This window comes from Hyaena hyaena, unplaced genomic scaffold, assembly GCF_003009895.1.
Source record: "Hyaena hyaena isolate Hyena2069 unplaced genomic scaffold, ASM300989v1 scaffold_63, whole genome shotgun sequence".
In the NCBI taxonomy this organism is placed as follows: Eukaryota; Metazoa; Chordata; class Mammalia; order Carnivora; family Hyaenidae; genus Hyaena; species Hyaena hyaena.
Window position 1 is genome coordinate 4,136,406 of NW_024080695.1, and position 25,380 is coordinate 4,161,785.

General features: G+C 53.9%; 1 protein-coding gene across 1 annotated transcript in view; it reads left to right on the top strand.

The window, feature by feature from the left end:
- The window catches only part of EVC2 (EvC ciliary complex subunit 2), a 139,905-nt gene that overhangs the window by 946 nt on the left and 113,579 nt on the right, over window positions 1–25,380 (top strand). The window contains exons 2-6 of the mRNA XM_039232157.1: window positions 7,237–7,288; window positions 10,455–10,621; window positions 13,723–13,791; window positions 15,783–15,969; window positions 20,898–21,007. Of these exons, the coding sequence (XP_039088088.1) occupies window positions 7,237–7,288; window positions 10,455–10,621; window positions 13,723–13,791; window positions 15,783–15,969; window positions 20,898–21,007 (585 nt within the window). The remainder of the gene's footprint in view (window positions 1–7,236; window positions 7,289–10,454; window positions 10,622–13,722; window positions 13,792–15,782; window positions 15,970–20,897; window positions 21,008–25,380) is intronic.

Here is a 25,380-nt window from a genome sequence, read left to right on the forward strand (position 1 = left end):
TGGCTGGCGTCCAGGGGTGGTGTCCCTATGACCACCTCCCTCCCCAGTCCACACCCCGTGCCACCAATCCCTGGCAGAGTCAGGCTTCTGTTCCCAGGACCGCCCTGTTCAGTGGCTCTCTCCCCATGGCCTTGGGGTCCTTCCCACCCTCCCCCAGGGCCTGGCTTCCCTGGTCCTGTTGGGTCCTTGGCCTGCAAGCCCCCAAGGCGCTTGCTACACTTGCTACAGATTTTAAATCTCTAGGAGATTCTGTTCATTTTCCATTATTCAGAGAAGACAAAGTAATAACCGTGGATTTGCTGAACTTTTAAAAAGTCCTCACGGCCGCATTTCACAGGGTCCTTTCATGTGCTTCCGTCCCACGAGGTGGGACGCATCTGGTCCATTTTGCAGAGAAAATCCGGACCGGGGAGCCACTGCCCCCCCCCCCCCCCCAGGCCTGTCCCGTGCTCTCGCCCTGGTCCCCATGTTTGGAGCCCACTCACCTGGCCTGCTCGCAATTGGTCTTCTCTCTGAGAAGCAAGTGCCGGGACGTGCTGGGGGACACTTGTTGCAAGGCTCCACAAGATAGTGCTTTGGAAACCTGAAGACAGACGCTTATCGGTATCTTATTATCTGTCCCTTCCTGCGAAGGATAAACTGAGCGGCGGTCACAACCATTTCCCAGGTGCCCTAAGGTGCTCTGTCCAACACGGGAGCCGCTCGCCATGTGTGGTTATTTAAATGCAAACATTGCAAGCACTTAATGACTGCGTGTGCTAGAGCGCATACTGCAGAACATTCTCACCATGGCAGAAAGTTCCATGGAACGTTTCTTGGACGAAGAGAAGGCCTTGAAGGGTTGAGTGGACAAGAGGCTTCTGAGTTAGCCGATCATGTCTAGAGTTTCTAGGTGCCAGGCCCCGTTCGGGGTCCCTGGGAGGTAAGAGAACAAGCTGTCTCTTCTTTTAAGAAGTCTGCGTTCCTGCGGCAAGACAAGGAGTACACAGTGGTGCCAGGCGGTGGTTTAGGCTGCAGAGAAAAATACAGTGGGTAGAGTGGGCAGTGAGCACTGTCTAGGGAGCGGTCAGGGTGGGCATTTTGATGCGGTGCCAGGTGAGCAGAGCCCTGGGTGGAATGAGGTAGGGCAAGGCCACGTCCAGAAGAGCCTCCCGGAGTGCCATGATAGCGAGGCCGGGGGTGGGATGTGCTCGGTGTGGTCCAGGACCAGCAAGGAGGCCCCAGGGTCGACAGAGCACTTGGGGGTGTGGAGGAGGTGAGGCCAGAAGGGTGAGGAGGGGCCAGATCAGGAAAGGTCCCGTGGCGTATGCCCAGAATCCCGGCTGTTACTCTGAGTTAGATGGAAGGTGTGCGGGCGTTGAGCTGGAAAGTGACACTCTGTGGCTCATCTTTCTGAAGAAGCCCCGCCCCCTTCCTCCAAGACCAAGGGCAGAATGACAGCAAGAGTGGAGGCGACTGGGAGACCAGGCCCAGGAACGCTGGACCAGGGTGGGTAATGGTGGGCTGCTGGCTGTGGGGTTTCTGATGTGTTTTGAAGGTGGAGCCAGTGGGATTTGCTGGGATTGGTTGGGAGGGGGGGCCGGGGAGAGGAGTCAAGGATGAAGCTGAAGATTTCGGCCTGAGCAAGTGGAAGAATAGAGATGCCATTGGCTAACATGCCGAAGCCCCTCTCGGCCATCAGGAATTCTGTTCCCGTCTTGTGCCTCTGAGCTGGGCGTGTGCAGTGGAGCGTTGGGTCGGCAAGTCTGGACTTAGTTGAGGGATCCGAGCTGGTGACACCGGGCAGTGGTCAGCTGAGACATGGCTGAGCTCACCTTTGGGGTAAGTATGGATTGGGCAGAGGGAGGCCTTAGGGCAGCGCCCTGGAGCAACGCCAGAGCCTATGGCTGGGCAGGGAGAGGGAGGGACCGAGCACAGGAGATGAGAAGGTATGGCTGGTGTGACAGGAAGGGAACCAAGACTGTGACCCGGAGGTCAGGGGAGGAGAGCGCTAAAGGGAGAGGGGCCTTGGTCGAGGCAGAACAATGCCTCCTCCCCCATACATCCCCATCTGTCCGGAACTAGTGAACGCGTTAGGTTATCTGGCAAGGGGGAATTAACATTGCAGATAGTTGCTATTCAGCTGCCCTTAAAAGAGAGAGGTTACCCTGGATTCTCTGGGTGGTGCTGATGTAATCACAAGGGCCCTAAAACATGAAAGAGGGTGCAGAAGAGAGAGTGGGAGAGCACCGTGGCTTTGGAAGGAGGTCATGGTGATTCAGTGGGAGGAGACCCTGCTGCAGCTGGCCTTGAGGATTCTGGAAGGGGCCCTGATCTAAGGCACGTGGGTGGTCTCCGGAAGCCAGAGAAGGCCAAGAAATGGACTTTCCCTTAGAGCCTCCAGAAAAAATAGGTAGCCCTGCGCACACTTGGATTTTAGCCTGTTGAGGCTCGTGTCAGACTTCTGGCCTCCAGAAGTGTAAAGTAATAAGTGTGTGTTGCTTTAAGCTGTTAAGTTCATGGTGGCTGCTACAGCAGCAACGGGATGCTAATACAGTCCCAGATCGGATGCTGCTGGTGAGTTGTGTGCAGTGAGGATGCGCAACTAGATACTTAACAGCCCTGTAGAGGTCATGGTGACCTTCTCAGGGGCTGCCATTTTGGAGGGAGGGATAGCCAGGGAGGTGAAGGCTGGGTATCAAAAGGGGGTATCGGCTGGTGCCTGAGTATGGTGTCCCCGAAAGCAGCCTGCTTCGTGTGGCCATGGAGCCCCGGGAGAGGCTCCCTCCAGGCTGGCGATACGCAGAAACCAGGGAGATCCCTGGACCCATGGCCAAGGGCTCCCAGCACCTGGGGTTCCCAAGGGCTTTCGTGGGTTGTTCGCCCCCTTGGAACAAAGTAGCATTGCCCCCTTCAAGTGGAAGTGTGTCGGTAAAGAGACATCACCCCTCGGTGAGGTCAGGGGCCAGGTCTGCTCTGCTCACCTGGCGGTGCCTCGCGCGCGGCCGGCCGTGCAGCAAATGCTGGCTGAGAGGATGGGTGGAGCCCAGGACCCAGGGGTTGTACCCACGTCCCGGTGTGTGGGTGTTGGGTGCACGCCAGAGACCTCGTGGATATATGTGGTGTAAGTTCACAGCCTTCCCGTTTTAGAACAGCTTTAGATTTTAGAAAAATTGAGCGTGTCGTGCAGAAAGTTCATATATATCTGCCACGGCCCCACATCTGGTTTTCCCTGTTGCTAACGTCGTACCTTAGTATGGTACAGTTGTTGTAGCTAACGGACTCGTGTTATTAATATTATTATTAAAGTCCTTGGTTTATTCAGACTGCCTGAACTTTTATTTTTTTAACCTAATGCCCTTTTTCTGTCCAGGATCGCACCCAGGTCATCATAGTTCAGTCATCTTGTCTCCTTAGGCTTCCCTTGGTTGTGTAGGCATCTCAGACTTTCTCTTTTTTGATGAACCTGGCAGTTTTGAGGGTCAGTTGTTTCATAGGGTGCCGCCCCCCACCCCCCGGGGTTTGTCTGGGTGCCTACTGTAAACAGGGTTTATCGCTGTTGGTATTGACCTTGGCCTCCTGGCTGGAGTAGCGTTGGCCAGGTTTCTCACTGTGAAATTACCCTTCCTCCTATATCGGACTCGTTAGGAGGAGGTCCCCATGTGCAGCCTGGATCTGTGTTGTTACCATGAGATGTTTTCCCTGCCGGATGGCGGTAAAGACTCACTCCGTCCACACTGGTTGGTGCACCATAACAGCGTCTGGCAGACGGAAGGATGCTTGGGGCAGAGGTACCTCCTTCTGCCTGGGGGAAGGCGCTTTATGATCTGGTGGCCATGCTGGCCACATACTCCTGTCCAAGGAGACTTTGGGGACAGTATTCATGTTGGGTGTGAGGGACCCGGAAGACCCCAAAAGAACAGGTGTACAGGGCAGCTCCGTAGCGTGGCCTCCATTGCTCAGTCACTGTTATGTTGTTGTTGTAGTGACTCATGGAGGTGTGGCTCTAGTTGTAGGGGATGAAACAACACGGATGGTGTGGAGAGAAGGGGCCCCCTCCCCTGCCCGCAGGGGCACCACTCCTTTCCCCAAGCCGCCAACGCTGACACTTCAGCACCTCTTTCTAGACTTCTCAACATAATAACATGTGGTCATGATACGTTATGTAGCATATTGTTAAGTGTATTAAATATATGATAAGGGTGAACTATGTTATTAAATATCTATGTATGCTTTAAACTTGTTAAACATAGAAGTAAATGTATGTACAGATAAACATAGCTATATGTAAACAAATACATATTAAAATGAACATGTAAACACAGTGATTAGATACAGAATAATGTATGTAAAGCATAGAAATCCATTTTTTAATGTTTTTTGTTTTTAAATTTCTGAGAGAGAGGAGAGAGAGAGAGCATGAGCAGCAGGGGAGGGACAGAGAGAGGGAGAGACAGAATCTGAAGCAGGCTCCAGGCTCTGAGATGTCAGCACAGAGCCTGACACGGGGCTCGAACCCACAAACTGTGAGATCATGACCTGAGCCAAAGTCAGACGCTTAACTGACTGAGCCACCCAGGTGCCCCTAGAAATCCATTTTTATTAAAAGGAATCACATTATAGTTTTGCAATCCAGTGATTTCTCTTGAATCTTAATGTTCTTTGTAGGTCACAGATCTGCTCTATTGAGTTATTCATTTATTTTTATTGGTAATTGTGCTGAAATACACACAACCGAAATCACTGTTTTAACCACTGCCCAGCACCCGGCTTGCTGGCGTTAAGCACAGTGACGACACTGTGCGGCCACCATGCGTCATCTCCGGAACACTTCCTCTCGGCAAAGCTGAAACTCTGTCCCCGAGAAACGCTAACTCCCCTGGCCTCCCTCCCCCAGCCCCTAGCACCCACCACCCTTCTTTCCGTCTCTGTGAAGCTGACCACTCCAGAGGCTTCCTGCAAGTGCAGTCGGTGTTTGTCTTTTTGTGGCCGGCTCATTTCTCCCGGCACAATGTTGTGAGAGGTCGTCCACGTGGTAGCAGGTGTCAGAATGTCCTCCCCTTTTAGGGCTGAAAAACATCCCATCTTCGGGATGGACCATATTGTGCTTGTCCACTGATCTGCCCACGGACACTTGGTCTGTTTCCACATTTTGATTATTGCGACTAATGCACTGTGAACACGTGCACATGGGGCACCTCACTGCCATCCCATGAACATGTGCACACCGGGCACTTCTCTGCAATCCCGTGAACACGAGTGCACCGGGTACCTCACTGCGATCTCATGAAAATGCAGGCACAGGGCACCTCACCACAGTCCTGTGAACACGTGCGCAGGCGGGTATCACACTGCAATCCCGTGAACATGGGTGTGGGGTACCTCAGTGTGATCCTGTGAACACGCAGGTACCAGTATCTAACCCCCATCCTTCTCTTAGTCGTTTTGGGTGTTCCCCTATGTGTTGTGTTTTCTTTTTTCTAAGCTTATTTATTTATTTTGGGATAGAGAAAGAGTGGAGGAGGGGCAGGGAGACAGGGAGAGAGAATCCCAAGCAGCACAGAGCCCAGTGCTGGGCTCAATCCCCAAAACTGTGAGATCATGACCTGAGCTGAAATCAAGAGTTAACACTTAACCCACTGAGCCACCCAGGCTCTGTGTTATTTCTTAAACTGGGTTTTTTTTTTTGGCGATGGGTCAGGTGTGGACACGGAATAGGAATAGCACGTGAGAGAGGAGGAGACTGCTTGTACCCACAGAGCCTAGAGGAGGGGGACACGCTGCACACGGACCCGATGGGGGCGGAGAGAGAGGAGACACCCGTGTCTTTGTGGGGGTTAGGGGAAGAGGGGGCTTTCTGGTGCATGTGATGCTGTAAGGTTGCCTTGGGGTAAGGCAGGAAGGGCTCAAGGGCGGGTCTCCTGCAAAGCTGACTGGGTCTGACTTGTTTTCTACCTTCTGGCTGTGTCCTCACCCCTCTCTGTGTTCCCCTTTGCTCCCTCCTCACCCCTCCACGGGTGGACGTCACATTCCAGCCCTGCAGACCGGCCTTCGTGCAGCCAGGAGAGCTGGCTTCTGTCATCCCCCAAAGGGCTGTGCAGGGTCCTGGGCTCCTGGGGGCCTGCATGGACTTTGTCTGAAACACGTGGCCTTCAGTGGCCAAGGGGACGGGCTCATGTGACCACAAGCAAGGATGCTGGGAAAGCCATCCAGGCAGGCAGAGACCGTGGCCACGCAGTTCCCTCTCAATCCCGTGGCGTCCTGCGCAGCTGAGGGCCGTCTCAACAGCCGCCACGGGAACTGGCCTTCAGGCCAGGCCCCCAGCCAGCCCGGGTTCCCCTCTCAGCTCTCATGGCCTTCCCTGCCTGTGCACAGCCTTTCCCCCTCAGCACAGCACATTCAGAGCTGGGCTGTAGGGGCTCAGAGCGAGTTCCCAGCACTTCTTCCCTGTGGGAGCTGCAGGGAGTGATGCAGTTACCCGAGTCTGGGGATTTTACTGGAAAATGAGAACGGCACTCATTTCACTATTACGAAGACCGATCGTCTAACTCCCTTGAGTGTACAGCATGGGACCCAGCCCATTTCATAGGCTCAACCCAGGGCAGCTTTATTTTTATTCATTTACAGGAGAAAGGTCTGGGCCTTTCCAGGGCCCGCTGTTTTATAGAGGTGGGGTGAGAGAGTTAGCTGGGCCGTCTGTGGGCAGGTTTCATCACTGAGCAAGGTGAAACAGGTTGGGGGAGGCTTTGAGATATTCACTTCTTAGAGGAGGCTCTGAGGCTCAGAGAGACTGAGCCACTTGGCTAAGGATGCACAGCACCTCGATGGTTCTAGCCAGAATCCAGTTCTCTGGTCTCTTTATCTAGTATTTTATGAGCCACTCCAGAGGAACTGCATAGGCACTGGCAAGATGGTGGGAATTCAGAGGCTGGAGTTTCAACCGGTGTCACGGGGTTAGTGAAAGGCAGAGCTGGGATTCGAACTCAGGTCTGTCTGAGTACATTGACATTTTGACCACACGGTGCTACATTCTGGACAGCTTCCCAAAATGCAGTCGTGACTGAGATGATGGTCTCTGGGGGAAAGAGAAGGTAATCCCGTACTCACGGTGGAAGTGGTTGAGCTAGAAAAATGTATTTCAGATTTCCAGGTAAAAGCTCAACTCATCTCTGTATGAGCCACTTACGAAAATGACTCTTGATCACTTCTTACAAGTAGGGTCTTCGGTTAGTGACTTTGGCCTTTGGAATTTTTTAGGACTTGCCCCATTTGATTTGGCCCAGCGTGGAAAGCTCTCACGTTAAGACCGGTAAGTTTGTCTTTTGTTTGATTTTTTTCATTGCTTCGACCCTGAAAGAGAATTAAATCGCACCTGTCTTGCCCCCACTTGCCTCACATTCCACTGACCCGCCCACCTTGGGCAAATATGTTACATTATCTGCTGACCTGACGGGGCAAGGGCAGCGTGTTGTCCCCTCCAGCCGCTGGCGGAGCTCCAGACACAGAGCAGGGCTCAGGGGCAGGTGTCCTGTCTGGATTCTCCCCCGAGGGAGTCTGATTGAATACAGAAGGTGCATATTAGCCAGGTGTATGAGTTTCCTGCGGCTGCAGTAACAAATCACCCCAAACGTCATGGCTTAAAACCAGCACAGATTTATTCTCTCGGAGTTCTGGAGGGCAGAAGTTCAGAATCCGTTTAGCTGGCTGAGGTCAAGGTGTCGCACTTCCTCCGAGGCTCCAGGGAGAGCGTTTGTTCCTTTTCCAGCCTCTCTAGCTGTGCTCCGGGCATTCCACGGGTCCTGGCCCCTTCCTCCGTCTCAGAGCCAGCAGGCCAGCATCTTGCCTCAGTGGTCCTGTGGCCTTCGCCTCTTCTGCCGGTCAGCTCTCTCTCTGCCTCCTTATCAGAAGGACACCTGGTCGTTACGTTTACGACCACCTGCTAGTCCAGATGATTTCCTCATCTCAGGGCTCTTGATTTAATCACATGGGAGAAGTCCCTGCTGCATATAGCCTGACATATTTATTTACTGGTCCCCCGGACCAGCTCCCGGGCACCTTCGGGCGTCATTTGTCAGCCTACCACATCAGGAGACAGAAATTGAGCTGAAACTCACCTACGCAAAACAGAATTTGCTGGCCTTGTAAGGCCGGGACGTGGCCAGATCAAGGAGCTCTGGGCGCCCCTGGGCTGCGTCTTTCATCTCAGCCCTGCTTCCCCCTCGGAGCCTTTGGGGAGCCGTACAGCCGGCCCTTCCGCAGCAGAGACTTCCCAGTAGCTTGCCAAGGTCCAGGGGCGACCAATGGGCTGAGCCTGGGTCCTGTGTCTGGCCCTGACCCCGTCACTGGGGCTGGGGACGGACCCTTCCATGTTCCGTGCCTCCTTCTGCCTCCTGGGAACTTGGATGGGCGGGGCCACGGTGGCCCTGCTTGTGTGCGCAGACTGAGCAGGGTGCTTCCTGAGTAGAGGAGGGGCCTCGCTGACCAAACCCTCTTTCCAGCCGGAGTCCTGGAGTTTGAGTAAAATAGATTGAGATGGGGGCGCCTGGGTGGCTTAGTCGGTTAAGCGTCCGACTTTCGCTCAGGTCATGATCTCGCGGTTTGTGGGTTCGAGCCCCGCGTCGGGCTCTGTGCTGACTGCCAGCTCAGAGCCTGGAGCCTGTTTCAGAGTCTGTGACTCCCTCTCTCTCTGACCCTCCCCTGCTCACACTGTCTCCCTCTCTCTCTCCTAGAAATAAAACATTTAAAAAAAATAGATTGAGATGATGTCACTGCAATGGTAGAGAACCTTTTATTTGTTGACGATGCAAACCTGTTGGCAAGAGGGAGCACGGCTACTACTCTGACTGCATTAAGAGCAAGGGATGGAGAAGTAAGGTCCCTGGGAGGGGCTTCAGGGAGGGCTTCCTGGAGGAGGTGCTCCTTAGCAAGGTCCTGAGAAGTGACAGTTCAGCAGAACAAGGGGATGGAAGGAGGGGCTTCCAGCCGTATGGCATCCAGAGGCAGGAGAGTGAGGGTGCCACCCAAGAACTGCACAGATGGCACAGATTGGTGGCAAGAAGGGGGAGGCCACGGAGCGATGATGTGCTGGGTGGATAGTCTTCTGGCTGGACCTTCTGAGGGCCCGGGGGGGCGTAAGCAGGTGCACCAGAGGTAAAGCCGAGAGTGGCCTAAGATTTTATGTCCAGCAAGTCTGCCGAGAAAGTGTGTGTCCCTTAGCCCGAGGAGCTGGGTAAGGGTCCAGAGACGGGCGTCCAGTCCCACTAGCACCTGTGTGATTTACTCCGACCTGAGTCAGCAGCTGGCCTGGCAAGGCGCCCGCTCGCTTACCTGGCGAGGCCTCAATGCTCACCTTCAACCCTGTTCCAACTTCGTGACCTGACTCAACCACAGACACCGTCCAGGAAGAAAGGGACTCATTTTATCCAGGATCTAATTCCACACCATTTTTTAAATTCACATGCTTATTTATTCCAATGTGTATTTTGAAATTATAAAAGTTTTCAAAAGCACGTGTAGAAGATCGTGCCGTCAGTATACTGTAAGGAAGACCGAGAGGGAAATTCATTCTTAATCAGAATCCGGTTTGTGACTGGATAGAAGGTAAACGTTGAAAACGCGCACTTCCGCAGACATTTGAGGTTCTGGCGTCGAGCCCTGGTTACTCTGAGCGTGTTCACGTTCTGCATGTCGTTTCCTTTGCTCCGTAGTCAGCCTCTTCTCGGGGATATTTTAGCCACATCCTCAGGTGAGGGAAACTGAGGCTCAGAGGGTTCCGGGGCCACATAGGCAATCAGCACCCACTCCTTACAGCCCCGCCAAGATGTTCTGAGAGACACTTATATTACTCGTGGTGCTCCTAAGTTTTCAACAGTCATTGACACGGAACGAATTCTGGAGGGACCTGTTCCATGTTGGGGGGCTCGGCAGGCAGTGGCCCATCCTCCTCAGGGCCACCATCAGTGGTGCTCAGCGAGGGCCCCTTCTGCAGCAGACGGGTCCTCAGAAGGACCCAGTGAGCTGAGACTTACTCTCCTGTCCTCTGTAGAGTTAGGGAAACTGAGGCACGGGGAGGTTAGATGACTTCCCCAAGGACACAGCTGGTGAGTGACAGAGGCAGGATTCGGACCCAGGGCTGTCCGATGCCATGTGTGGGCACCTCCCTTGCCTGGTGGTCTGATTCTATAGTCTGGGGTGGGGGTGGGGAGCCCGGGAATGTACATATTAGCACACATCCACCATAAGCTGCATGAACTTTGAGAAACGCTCTCTTTAGGCTCGATAGCCCCTCAGTGGGCATGTCTCGTATCCCTGGGAAAGAGTATAAGTCATTCATTTGTTCATTCATTCACTTACTCAATTTCAGCAAGCCCCTCTCAGCCAGCGCCTTCCGCACACACGCGGTCTGCCCCCCGGGTCTATCCCTATGTCTTAACGCCTCCTGCATTACGTCCTGCACATGCACTGCTGTTTTGCAGGGGGAGCACCGTTGAGAAGGAAATTCAGCAGGAAAAGTGAGGTCTTTAACGCACTCGCGGCTTCCGCAGCCTCTCCTGGGCCCTGGACCCCACCCACGTTTGCTTTCACCCCCTCGGGGCCCAAGAAGGCTTTGTCTAAAAGAGAGTCTCCTATAACTCAGCGCCTGGTAAGTCATGCGTTCGGTGCTTCGACAGAAAGAATCAGAAGTTGGAAAGAACCCAGTCTGGGGCCAACTGTGTATAAAACGCCGCAGACTTTGGTTCTGCAGAAAAGCCTGGTCCTTCCCTTCCACTAAGTACAGGTATTATTCCTAAGAGCTTTTTTCTGAGGTACAACGTCTAGTATTTGAGATGAATCGGAGGTTTGGATCCGAGCAGTGGGCTGCTGGTTCTGAAGTGGGGCTCTGGTCCTGCTTCCGTGGGACCCATTCGAGGCCGGCTCTCGTAAGCACGCTGCTACCTACCGCAATGGCGAGCATTTAACAAGTGTTGACTGCGCCAGGCCCTGGCCTTAGCAGTTTCTGTGCATCATCTTGTCAGAGCCTCATTACGAGTTCTATAAACAGGTGCTGTTTAGGGAGCAGGATGAGAGAGATTACAAAACGTGTTCGGGGTCCCGCAGGTGAAGTGCGGAACCAGGATTCGGAGACCCTGCCCTTCACCGCGGCGCCACGCACTGCTGTTGTGTTTGTGTTTTTTCTTTTAAATGTTTATCCGTTTTTGAGAGGGAGAGAGAGCGAGAGCACACCAGTGGGGGAGGGCAAGAGACAGAGGGAGACAGAGAATCTGAAGCAGCTCCAGGCTCTGAGCTGTCAGCACAGAGCCCGGCATGGGGCTTGAACTTACGAACTCTGAAATCATGACCTGAGCGTGAGCCACCCAGGCACCCCACTGCTGTGATTTCCCATTCTGTTTTGTTTGTTGCCTCACATAGGACTGCCCTTTTTTTTTTTTTAAGTTATTTATTTTGAGGGGTGGAGAGGGGCAGAGAGAGAGAGAGAGTCTCAAGTAGCCCCCACATTCAAGTGCAGAGCCCAACACGGGGCTTGATCCAGCGGCTGCGAGTTCATGACCCGAGCCTAAATCAAGAGTTGGATGCTTAACCGACTGGGCCACCCAGGCACCCGGGCTGCCTTTTACTTATAATTTCATGACCTAAGATGGTGTGAGGGCCACTGAGCTCGCTTCTCAGCCCCCTGCTAAGTTTTGAATTCGTTTCTTAGAGCTGCCAAACCCAGTAGCTTAAAACAGATTTATTCTGTCACTCTTCTCGAGGCTAGAAGCCCAACATCAAGGAGTGGACAAGAGCCATGCACCCTCTAAAGGATGCAGGGGAATCCTTTCTTGCCTTTTCCACCTTCTGGTAGCTTCTTTGGCTTCTGGCCACATCACTTCAATCTCTACATTGAGATTCTCCAGAAAATCAGAATCAATAAGAACTGTGTGTCTGTGTGTACTCCCTCCTCCTCACGGGCAGTCGGTCTTTCTTGTTAATTCCTCAACTGATTGGGTGAGGCCCACCCACATTCTGCAGGATCCTCTGCTTTATTCACAGGCCACGGATTTAAATGCTCATCTCACATGAAGCAAAGTGCCTTCACAGACACATCTGGATGTGTTTGACTAAAAATCTGGGTGTCGCGGCCAAATTGACGCATAAACTGCGAGATAGCACTGTTTCCACCTTCACACGGCCTGCCTTCTGTGTTTTTTCTTTTCCTTTTGCTCATAAGGACACCTGTCATTGGATCTCGGGCCACCTAAACCCAGTCCACCTAAATTTAGAATAGAAGGATCTTGTTATGATCCTTAATTACATCTTCAGAGATCCCTTTTCTAATGAAGGTCACATTCGCTGGTTCCAGGGGTCAGGATGCAGACCTCTCTTTTTGGGGGGCCACCACACGACTCCTGACAGTGGTAGTCATTGTTCTTTGGGGTCTCTGTCACTAGGAACAGAGGACTCGTGGCCTCTCCTTGTCACATGTCTGTGCTCTCACCCCTCCTGCGTGTGTGTGCGCAAAAGCCGTGACTAGCCATGCTGTCGGAGGGTCAGAAGAACAGAAAGCCAGGTGCCGGCTCTCAGGCTCGTGAAGGTCAAAGTCATCGGGGGAGGGGTGGACGGAGAGCTCACCTGGGGTCGGGGGCCTGGTTGGGCTGATGCTGGGCTGATGCGACACCTTCTCAGGGACGTGACTTCCCTTCTCTACGTCCTTGTCTCTGCACAGAGAGAAGGGCTGCACGTGTGGAAGTGCAGGATGTGGGGTCACAGAGCCGGGCTAGAGGCCAAGCTTCCTGCCATGGGACCCGGGCCAAGTGAGCCAACCTTCTGAGCCTTAGTGTCCTCATCTGTAAAACGGGAGAGGTAGAACCGATGTGGGGACCGGCTTGTGGCCGGGCTTGGGAAGTAACGGCCACTGTTCTGATCATTGGCATCACCGTGGGGTGCTGTGGTTTGCACATGGTGGCCCCACTGCAGGAAATAGGGGGGCGGGGCAGAGGGCGGGGGTGGCCCAGAGAAGCTTCCCAGTGAGTGAGGTCAGAGTCTGGTTCTGTGTAAAGGATGTGCCCTGGGTTCGGGGGGATATGACAGGGGCAGACATAGACAGATATCGGTTGTGATTATGGGGGGCATCTGGGGGGCAGGCTCTGGCTTTCCTTCGGGGATTCCCAGGGGAGCCACAGCGGGCTGAGGAGGCCCGAGCTGGGTGGATCCTCTGTGTGGACAGTGGAGCAGCTCACAGAGGCTGCCCGGGCGCTCCGTGATCCAAGCTCGCTGGGCCCCTGCTGTGTGCGGCTGGTGGACCCCGTCAGCTGGTGCCCAGGAGGAATCCACTTTTAAAGACTTTTTAACACTTTACAAAATCTCCAAAGGGCGTCTGGGTGGCTCAGTCAGTTACACATTCAACTTTGGCTCAGGTCATGATCTCACGGTTCGTGCGTTCGAGCCCCGCGTCAGGCTCTGTGCTGAGAGCTAAGTCCGCTTGGGATTCTTTCTTTTCCTCTCTCCCTGTGCCTCCTCTGCTCTCTTTGTCTCTCTCAAAATAAATAAATGTAAAAAAAAAGTTAAAAAACCTTCAAGATCACTTAAGGACGTTATCAGCCTCGCAGAAGCAATCCTCTACCCCTCTTTTAAAAGTGCATCTTGTACATTGTTTAATGCATTTGTTTATTTGTTTACTTATTGGTGATTTTTTTGCATCTTGTACTTTTTATTAAATACGTGTAGTGGTTTTCATTTTCTGATAATTTCCATGTTTTATTGCAGTACAGAGACATCTCCAGGGGAGTTCAAGGAACTGCTGAGGATGGAGTGATTTTTCAGAAATGCGCTGTGGTGGGTATTCACAGGTGGCTTATACTTGAAGAGAAAATAGTTGGGTTTCGACCACATCACATCTTGGTAGAGTTTTGTGTTCAAGGACTGGTGGACCACGGGTTACGCACCTGTGACTGCACTCGTAAGAGAGGAAATGACATATTAGTGATCTTCAGTTTCATATTGTAAAACCAGGACCAAGAGCTTTTGGTGACATTTAAATTCCTGTTAGTGAAAATGCACTGTGATCATTTATTTTTTAATTTTTAAAATGTTTCTATTACTTATTTTTTGAGAGAGAGAGAGAGACAGAGTGTGAGTGGGGGAGGAGCAGAGAGAGAGAGGGAGACGCAGAATCTGAAGCAGGCTCCCAGCTGTCAGCACAGAGCCTGACGTGGGGCTTGAACCCATTAGCTGTGAGATCATGAGCTGAGTTGAAGTGGGACGCTTAACCGACTGAGCCCGCCAGGCGCCCGGCGCTGTGATCATTTAGAACAGGAAAGAAAGAATGATACATTTTCTTTCAGATTTTGACACTGATAGGGCGCTTGACTGTTTAACATTTTTATTTGGTGTCTTTTACATCTTTCATCCTCAGTAAATCTGTATGATAGCGTTTCACGTTATCATTGTGTTGGGGTCTCCACGACCACCCTCGGGCTCCAGGATTCACTAGAAGGACTCACAGAACTCAGAAAAGCTGTTAGAATCACAGTTAGAATATGTTACAGTGAAAGGTTAGAGGTTAGGGTCAGCAGAGTAAACGGCGCAGGGGACAGAGTTGTGGGGACACTGGGCGGGAGGTTCCGCTGTCCTTCCCTGTGGGGTAGTGTGGCTGGTGTTCCATTTTCCAAATCACCGATGTGCAACATCACGTACAAAGTATCGGTGCCCAGAGACAAGCCCCTGAGCCTTGATGTCCGGGGGTTTTATTGCGGGTCCGTCACGGAGTCGTGCCGTGTCTTTGTGGCTGACTTCAAGGACTTGTCTCTAGCCCCTCCGGAGGTCACCTTGACACAGCTTGGCTCGAGGCCCCCGCCTCCTGCTGGATCATTAGCACCGAGGGCCTGGTGTGGCCCAAGGCCATACGTACACAAAGATACCCTTCGCAGACAGGAAAGTCCAAGAGCTTTACAGTTAACCAACCAGCAGCTGGTCAAGGGGCCGTCCTTTCCTCCGCGTGTTCAGGGTCAGGGCCCTCCAGACCTGCGGGGTTAACCCTTTACTGCACATGCCTGGTTTTATCTCAGGCCGTCAGCTGTCCTGCCCCTTCCTGGGTACAGTCGGTGCCAGCAGTTTCTCCTGAGTCTGCATGGAGATGTTTCTGCCGTATGCATGCAGTTATGAGTGTGTGTGTGTGTGTGTGTGTGTGTGTGTGTGTGTGTATACACTGCTTCCCTCTGTCCTCAGCTCCTGCACCCCTTCCAGCAGGGCAGGCACCAGGCAGGGCAGGGGTGTGGGGGAAGCTTAGAGAGTGGGAACAGGGCGAGGTTGCAGGGGCCAGGCGGGGAGCCCAGCTGCCTGGGCCGCTAGGCAGCTACCAGCTGCCGAGCCGTTCAGACCCGTGGCCAAGTCGAGCCTGCATGGGGGAGACCGGCCAGGGGGCCGGAGACTGGCTCACTCCAGCCGGGAGGTCAGATGGCCGTCCGTGGCCCTGGGCAGGTCCCTGGGGCTGGGCTGAACCTTCAATGTGACTGAGTGAGCAGGAGCCATCGTTTGCTCTTCTTGGTGACACTGTTTGCCACAGTGTGCCCAGCCTGACGGCGGTTCTGTGCTTCGACCTGTTTTCTTCCGTTTTCCTGTAAGGAGTCATTTCCCTGCATTTCAGGGTCCCAGTTACTTTGGAGAGGTCCCCAAGCAACAGCTTAGTGAAGCACAGGTCAGAACATTCCTGGGGCCTTTGAGATCAGACCGGATAGGTTATCAAGGGCCTCGTGAGAGCGTTGTGCCCTCCTTCCGCCTCGAGGTCAGACGTGCCAGCAAATCTGCCCCTGTGTCCTCCTGGCCAGGTGTCCGGGCAGAGCGAAGTGCAGACAGCTCAGGTGAGACTGCTTGTGGACAACGCCAGGACCCCCGCGGCCACCAACCTCTCTGATCTCCTGCTGCTCGACAACGTCACTGGCCTCTCCATCAGGGAGTCGCCTGGAAACAGGACATCGGCGGGATTCCAGGCTTTCAGAAAGAAGTTTCTGCAAGGTAATCGCAGAGCCCGTGCAGTCAGGGAGGGAAGGAGAATGTACTTAGAGACGCTGGTGGAGCGTGTGATGTGTGGCAGGCATGTCCTTGACCACGGGACGTGGGCTCACTCACCGCGGGTTTCACTCTCAGGTGCTGGAGGGACCACCGCTCGATACCCACACCCGAAAGGCTGGATTTGTTGCTTGGGTTAGAGAGAGGTAGGATTGGGGGGGGGCGGTTAAGAAGTATGTACTTTCATTATTTTTTAATTTTTTAATGTTTATTTATTCTTGAGAGAGAGAGGGAGAGAGTATGAGTGGGGGGGGGGGGCAGAGAGAGAGGGAGACACAGAATCCGAAGCAGCGCCAGGCTCCAAGCTGTCAGCACAGAGCCCGACGCGGGGCTCGGACTCACAAACCATAAGATCATGACCTGAGCCGAAGTTGGACACTTAACCGACAGAGCCCACCAGGCGCCCTGGTTAATTAAGCAAGTTTAAACAAATTCTGGGATTGTTAGCATGACTTCAGGACCATCAAATTTCTTAAAAGGGTGAGACTTCTTTTGCTCTTCCACGGAGGAAATGACTGCCCACCCCATGACCATTGTGCTGTTGTACCTGTTACATGGTCCATTTCAATGTCCAGGGTCCACGTGGCTCTTCCATCCGCCCACACTTGCCCTCTGAGCCTCTGCAGGGCCTCAGCATCCTTCTGGACCCCTTACCATTGACAGGCTACCAGGGGATTTGGCCCACGATGGTGTGATGTCTTTGCTGGCCGTGGTTTAAGCAGTGTCACGGGAACAGTTATGATACGTCCTAGCTAAGTGGTCCTCAGTGCTTTCTCTCAAAGATGCAGAAATAAATCCCCCGGTTCTTAAGCTGGACAGAACGTAGGGCCATGAGCAGAGCACAGACTCGGTCTCAAAAGAACCTTGGCTTGGCCACTCAGGAGCTGTGTCTCCTATGGAAGTGGCTGAGCTTCTCTGAACTGGGGATGGCCCGTGAGTGTGCCAGTGCCTCGCGGAGCCCAGGCGAGTCGGCCTGCCCTGGCCCCCCCCCGTCTGCCCGGCCATGGCCCGCAGGCCTGCCTCTGTCTTCTCATTCCCCTGGCGCCCTCCATCGTCTGTGGTCCCGCCCGACCGCACTTGCCACTCCCCCCGCCTGGCGGCTTCTGCTCACGCCCCTGTGCCTGCGTGCGCCGCCCTCCTCACCTGCACCTGCACCCCCCTGCCCTGCCCGCCCTCTTCGCCCGCTGGGGCCGTGGGCCGCCGTGAGCGCCGCGTGCGGAACCCCGCCTCCCCCGCCTGGATCTCCTCCGCCTTTGCCGCACATCCCTGGATCTCGACCTCCTCTCTGTGACCCGGGGGCTGTGACTGTACCTGCCGCAGGACGTGGCTGTGAGGATAAGGGGGTTAGGGCGCGGAGAGCGTCAGGACACGGCCTGGCCCGCGGGGGTGTTGCCCATGCAGGCTGCCGTTTTGTTGTGGTTTTTCTTCTGGGCGAATGTGGTAAGAATAGAGATCCGCCTCTTGACGCCGTGAAGTACACGGTGCAGAGTTGCTAAGCCAGACGCGTTGTGGACAGTGCGGCATTTGGGGTCGTGGGCTCACCGCTGTGTCCGGGGAAGGACTTTGCTGTTCAACTTGGTGGGCAGGACACTTTCCCGAGGGGGAAGTATGCGACTCTGAAATCAAGTGACCCACAGACCCAGCCCGTGGACATTCTGTGATCACCGTCATTATCACGTGGTGCTTTCCTTTCATCAGAGCCAGGGTCCTCTGGAGCACGGACAGTGAGGGGGGCAGTCCACTGGGGGGCTCACTACCTGGGCATGGCAGGCAGGGAGGTCTCCCCCCCTGGCCGAGGGCGCGCCATGGGGTCACGGGTCACTTGGGAGAGCGACACGCTGCTGGGCCAGGGGAAGCTCTGATTACGGGACCTTCACTGTGCTACCATTTCCATTGTTCTGTGACCTCGTCTTTGTGAGCCTAGTGATTTATCAGCACATAAAGGTAGAATGAAGGCGTTGAGGATTTTTGGAGTAAAAATCGTAGTGGTTCGTGGGCTCAGCGCTCTTTTCTTCTCTTTCTTTACTTTTTGGTTTTTTTGGAGACCAGTACGTTGAGAAATGAAGCAGATCGTAGCATAGGAGGGCTCAGCCCCCATCCCTGTTCCAAGTGGAGGCAGAGCTGGAGGACAGGCCTGGGTGAGGTCAGGTGGCCCTGCGACCGGCAGAGCAGGATGGCCTTTGTCACCCCCCGGCCATCTCGGGCTGCTGCCCCCAGGCCTGCCGGCGCTGAGCACTCTTGCTTTCCACCGGCAGCCTGCTCCCGCGAGTAAGACAGGCTGCCCGGCAGAGCGTGCCCCAGCCTCCCAGCAGAGTGAGCGAGGGTGGGGGGGGAGGCCAGCGCCATTTCAGGGAGGGTGCACGTGCTCATGGACTGACACCTGGGGGTGGTGGGCGTGTGCTTGCCCTGAGGACGTCAGCCCCCCAGGCCCCTCACTGACCTGCGCATCTCGGGAACATGGCTGCTCCCCCGGGGTAGGAGAGCGGTGTTGCTCAGGACCCAGGACAGTGCCGGCCGCCCCGCACACCCCCCTCCGCCGAAACCACCCACCCTTTGCCCCTGTGCACTGCCAGAGCGGGGGTGGGGTGGGGGGTTGAGGTGGTTTTTCTGTCCCGGGAAGACTTTGGGAATGACTCGGAGCAGTATATGGTCAGAAAACTCAGAGGGTGCTCTGTACCCGAGGCTGGGAGTCCTCCCTGATTCTAACAGCCATTCACACACGTCCTGACACCCCAGTCAGTGAGGTGCGTCGGGTTTTGCGGCGCAATTGAGGCACAGCTCTGAGCTCATCGGCATAAAGATCTGCCAGCACCTCCCTTGTGCAGATTCTCAGGGAGAAGTGAAAATTTTTAGAAGTGAATCCCCTACAATTTGAAACCCGAATGTGGTCAAGTCCTAAAGGAATTAAAATCTGAGATCAGAATCTTTGCCCTTGTAAGTTTGAAATCCGAAGTCCAGCTTTCTCAAATTAAATTAAAATTCCCCACACCATCTTCCTAATATTTGATTCTGTCCACCCCCTCCCGCTAGAGGGCTATAACTGTCTGGAAAGAGTTGGGGTCCCTTCAGCAGCAGAAAGGACGCAGATCCTTTGTCTTAGAAGCTGAATGAGCGGAACTCCAGGTTTCTCACATGTCTCACTTCTAAAAATATTCCAGAGTTAAGGGAACACAGGAGACAGTCATGTAAACAAAGTGTGATCTGTCCCCGCAATGGAGGAGCACTCGCAGTAAGAAGGAAGGAAGTATTGGGGCACCTGGGTGGTTCAGTTGGGTAAGCGTCTGACTTCAGCTCAAATCATGATCTCGCAGTCTGTGAGTTCAAGCCCCGTGTTGGGCTCTGTGCTGACAGCTCAGAGCCTGGAGCCTGCTTCGGGTTCTGTGTCTCCCTGTCTCTCTCTCTGCCCCTCCCCCACTCACGCTCTGTCTCAAAAATAAACAAACAAAAAAAAGAAGGAAGGAAGTACTGACCCATGCAATAGCATAGATGCACCTCAAAAAAGGCCGGTGAAAGAAATCAAACGCAAGCAATATTGTATGGTTCCATTTCTACGAGGTGTCCAGAAAGGCAGCCTCATCCCCAAAAGTAGAGTAGTGGTTGGCTGCACCTTTGGGTGTGAAGTTTCTTGTCCTCACAATCAGATTGTGGTTATGATTGTACAACTCTGTAAATACACACAGTTCCTTGACTTGCACACTTACCAGGTGAACTGGGTGAGACATAAGGTTTATCTCAAAGCTGTTAATGAAAAAGAAGTATGACATCTCAGCCCCACCAGCACCCAGTTCAGACAACAAGCCAGGGTCAGCTCTGGCCGGGCACAGCCTTATCCCCTGACCCAGCGCTCGTTACTTCCACACACCGTGGCTGAGGCTCGAGGCATCCGCCACAAAGAACCGGGACAGAGCTGTTTCTCATCGGTTTTAGTTCACCGAGAGCGTTTGGTCACTGGCAGGTGTGCAGAGCCCACCTGAGAGCGTCAGCTCAGTGCAAGCCTCCACGGCTAGTACTTAAGGTGGGCACAATGCACTTCCGACATCAGATGGAGGGGTGTCTCCAGGAAGAGGGGCTGAGAGCTCGCTGCCTCCAGCAAAGCTAGAAACCTGCGTGGTGGCTGCCCTGTCACCCAACCTCGTCTGGGGCCACTCTCTTTCCCGGCGATTTGTTCCCCTTGGGTTCTGAGTGTGGCCCCCTGGCCAGCAGTGGAGCTGGTCTTCGGTTCTGACTAAGGAGAGCTCTGAGCCACAGACCCTGTCTCCCAGGGATCGTCTCCTTGAGTCCAGTTGGTTTTTGTAATGAAGCAGTCAAGGCTTGCGGCTGGAGGGGCCCCATGTGAACCCACAGTGACCTCTATAGCCCCTCCCGGGTCCTGCCTCCCCATCCCCCTTGCTGTGCTCAAGGAGCCAGACCCCTGGAGGAGCCAATGTAGTGTTTCCTGTCGGTCTGTCAGCCGAGGCCCAAAAGTCCCATAGAGACTGTATCTCAGTTGTGTGGACGGAATTGTGGGGGGATAAACAGACCCTCACCTGGACTCCAAACAAAACAAAAGGGTTCCGGATTTCCCACGTGTGTGAGTGACTTCCCAAGCCCTTTTATGGACTAGGAAGATGGGCCCGCCCTATCCCTGGCAATGCTGGATGGGCCAGGGCGCCCAGGTAAGACCAGGCACCTGCCGACAGCCTCTTCCAGGTGCCAGAAGAGGGAACCCATGAGTGGGCACGCGCGTTCGCCGTCCCCGTGATGGGCACCTGAGCTCTGAGCTGCGCCCTTGCCTCCCGCATCAGTGATGATGGTGGCTGCATACGTGTGTGGCTTATCCGGGGGTGTGGTGGAGGGGCCCCCTCTTGATTCACACCTGCTTTCTTCCTGAGCAGTTGGAGACTGCTTCTCGGTCAGCTACACAGCCTCCATCCTGGCCGGAGACGTTGCGAGCGGAGACGTCCTCGTACTTCCTGCCTGGCTCACCTTCCAGAGCTCAGCACTGGTATTTCCTCGTTACTTTGATTTCTGTCTTGTCACTCTTGGTTCGGAAGCATGGACGCGGAGTGCACAGTATCCGTTAGCTCTTTCCTTTCCTCCCTCCTCCCCTTCCCTCCCTCCTCTCTACCCTCTTCCCTTCCTTCCTCCCTTCCCCCTTTCCTTCCTTCAGTGATACTGAATTCCAGATGAGTGCGTGGGCCCTGGGATCTCACACACTTTGCCGTGAACTTGGCTCCCTGAGCATCTCTTCGGGACCCTAACTACTCAGCTCCTGTGGGCCTGATGTGGGGTTCTTACAAAGATCAGCCATCAGTAGTTTCAGTTCATTGTCCCTGTGTCTTGCATATAATAAGCCCTCAGCCAGGAGTTACTGTTTATATGAGTCGCTGTGAGCTCCTTTGGTCAAGTTCGACCGATGAGGTGGCTTAACCACAGACAGAAATAGATTTTTCACATGCTCTTGGGGCTTGAAGGCTGAGATCAAGGTGTGGGCATTTGGTTCCTTCCGAGCCTGACTCCCTGGTGTGTAGATGGCTGTCTTCTTGCGTGTCCTCACGAGGTCGTCCCTCACCGATGTGTGTCGGCGCCCCGATCCCCTCTTTTTATAAGGACACTGGTCAGATTGGGTTACGCCCACCCTCACGGCCTCATTTCAAAGTGATTCCCCATAAATACAGTCATGTCGTGAGGTGCTGGGAGCCAGGGCTTCGACACATGGGTTCTGAGGGGACACGATTCAGCTTGGAACACCATTACCGTTCGTGTCATTTTTCAGTGACCTCTTAAGCTGTGTGTGCAGTGAGTGTGATTGGTCGAGTGTCAAGCCAGGGCACTGTGCACACTCCGGGGACACAGGAGGAGCATGCGCCCTTGTCCTCGGGGACCCCCTGCCTAGGTACGTTGGCCACTTTGTCAGGACTTTGGCCCCTTGTACTGGATGGGGAGGAGGAGGCTCAGAGCGTGACTGCACCAGATCACCTCACTGAACCCTAATCGGACCGCACAGCTTCCGGCTCTTTCCACCCAAGGCTGACTGACCTGTTTGTGGCTTTGCTGCTGTACGGAGGGGAAAAAAAATGCTAGACAAAATGAGATAAGAAAGTTTCACCTGATACAGGGACACTATCAACCTGTCAAAAGAGACAAATGTCTCAGAAAATAATCAGGTAGAACGTTGAGAAGAGCGGACAAAGAGGGACACAGAGTAGTGACAAAATGACCCAGAGGAACAACCATCCGTTTCAGAGGATGGGAAACTGAGGAGGCTAAACTCAGAACTTAAGAAGGTGACAGAAACCAACAGTGGGAATCTCAGAACCTCAGTGAAACTGGAGGCATCTGCCTCCGTGTACCGGAATGTTCAGACCTCACAACCCCTCAGAAGGCGGGTGTGGGGCAGAGGCCGGGGGCTGGAGGGGCCCTCCACTCACTCAAGGGCAACTGCCCAAGTCGCTGCACCTTGATGGGTCCTGTCTGTCCCTTTGGTGTGTAGTTTGTCATACTGACTTTGTTTCCCTGAGAAACCGTCACACTCCCCTCCCACTAAGTCCGTGACACCAGGGACCCCCCTTGCCTACTGACGCCTGTGTTCTCAGTGCCCTAAATAGAACCTGCACAGTAAATACTCAGTACATATTTGTTCAGTAAATGAATGACCAAATCTGTAAACTAATGAATCTCAGGCAAGTTTTTTTTTTTAAGTTGGCTTATTTTGAGAGAGAGAGGGAGGGTGAGTGTCGTGGGGGAGGGGCAGAGAGAGGGGAAGAGACTCCCAAGCAGGCTCCGCGCTGTCAGCACAGAGCCTGGTGCAGGGCTTGAACCCGCAAACCGTGCAGTCATGACCCGAGCTGAAATCAAGACTCAGATGCTTAACCGACTGAGGCCCCAGGCACCCCTCTTTTATTTTTTAACGTCTCTGAACCTCAGGCTTCTGTCGATAAGAAGGAGATGATTCTACCAGTGTCTCCAGTCTTCTGAGGGGATATGTGTCTATGCAGTGGCCTGCGATTTCTTACACCTTCCAGAGCTTCAGGGGGCTCTCTGGGCAGTTCTGCAGATGGAGAGGAAAGCGTGCACCTACCCTGAAGGCTCCAGAATCCCGAGCTTCACTGGCCTGAGTTCGGGGCTCCTGCCTGCCGGCTCTGGAAGACGGTCAGCATGGCCCCGACCTAGATCCTGTCCTGGAGACGGCTCCTGGGGGCCAGTGCTTGCCGAGCGAGTGAGCAAGTGCTGGAGGTGGACAGGGGCTCCTGCACCGTATTTTCAAGCCGTCTCACGGGGTTGGACCTCACCGTCCGTCGGGGGACTGCTAGGATCTCATCCGTGATGTAGAGAAGCTCAAGTGCGTTTGGGGCTGACCGTGACCCAAGTTCTGAGTGAGACTTCCAGCGGCTGCACGTGACCTGGTTAGCGCGGCTGGTCAGTCCCTCTCAAGACGTATACAACAAGGGTGTGTGTGACAGTAATTGAAACAGGCAAGTGCCCCTCATGATGGAGCCCTCCCAGTAGAGCGGAGGCCGTGTCTGGCCCGGCGGAGCCTGGGAACCACCTCCCGGCTGTGTGTCAGAGCCGTGCAGCTTCCTTGGGCCCCCGTGTCCCGGTCTGAACAATGGCAGGAGTAGGAAGAGTCTCCCCCCGATCTCTTCTCCTTCTGCCCCTCGGTTTCGAGTTGGCCTGAGAGTCACGGAGGCGACCGCAAGAACACAGCGGGCTCCCCCTTATTCGCGGTTTTGCTTCCTGAGCCGGCAGTTCCCCGAGGCCGGCGTGGTCTGGGGCCTGTCCCTCCTTCTGACACGTGGTCAGCAGGTCAGTAGTAGCCTGAGGCCACGTCACAAGATCTGCACCACTCACCTCCTTCGTCTCATCCCAGGGGTGTGGAATCTTCACGTCCTCATTAACTGAGGGGCGAGTACAGGGCAGACGGCACTTAGAGAGAGAGAGAGAGACGACATTCACATAACTTTTTCTACACTCTGTTGTTAGAAGTGTTCTACTTTTAGTGACTGTTGTTAGTTTCTCACTGGGCCTCACTTATCAGTTACATTGTATACATGCATAGGAACAAAATAGAACATCTAGTGCGGTTACAGGCATCCGCTGGGGGTCCTGGAATGCATCCCTGGCAGATAAGGGGGGGAACCGACTGTCGTTCCCACTCACCGATTCCCTTAGTAGGAGGGGGTACAGCCCGAGGTGCATTGTGTTTGTACCCCACCTTCATGCAGGCTTAGATAAAGCATGCCTCGGTGATGCATAGTTAAGAGGAAAAGACTTAGAACATTAGTGTCAAGCATCTTACGGTAGATCATGTAAACTTCCTGCCCACCTGACCCTTTATAGTCAACTCAGTATTTTGTTTGGTCCATGTTTTCTGACTTCTCCTGTGATCTAAAGTGTGTTCCCAGGGCACCTGGGGGTCGCAGCGGGTTGAGTGTCTGACTCTGGATTTTAGCTCAGGTCATGACCTCACAGTTCATGAGTTCAAGCCCCGCATTAGGCTCTGTGCTGACAGTGCGGGGCCTGCTTGGGATTCTCTCGCTCTCGCTCCCCCGCCCTTCTCTGCCCCTCCTTCACTCATTCTCCCTCCCTACCTCCCTCTCTCTCTCTCCCTCTCAAAATAAATAAATAAACATTAAAAAAACAATTAGAAAAAATAAAAATAAAGCGTGTTCCTCAGGCCATGAAGTTCCTGCAGGAAGCACAGGGCTGAAGATTTACGTTTTGCAAAGAGATGAAGTCAAGCCTCATCGCACACTTGATTGAAGCTGTTCTCGGCTTAGACCTTGGGTGCCAGAAAACACCAAGAGGAGGGACCCAGAGGCAGAGAAGGGCATGGAAAACGTTAATCGAATGTGTGCTTCTGAATGCAGGTCGGGACCCCGAAACTCATGGGGCATCACGAATATCCCAAAACAGAGGCAGTTCAGGAATAGGAAGGGGCAAGTGATTGCTTCACATCTTTTTTTAAAGACTTGTATTTTTTGAAAAAAAGATTCCCTTTCTCTCCTAAAAACAGACCTTGTAATGTTTTTATTTCCCTTTCAGAGCCTCCATTAGGTTGGCCTGCTGGCCCATAATGGGTTTGGGCTGCTGCTGTAGCCACTGTGGGAGGTGGGTCGGGGTTTCCACCGTAGATGGACCGTCGCTCCGATAGAGAGAGGGAGGCCTCCGCAGTGGCCGTGATAGAATGACACAGGTGCCTGGCTCAGAGGCTCCAAGCTCCAAGCCTCAAGGCCACGTTGTACACAACGATACCACCACCACTGACTACAGCCACCAGCAGGAATGCTTCCATGGCTCCCTCCATGTACCAGGCACGCTTCTACATTCCATATTAGCTCATTTAATCCTCACAGCAACCCCACAAGTCGAATAGGA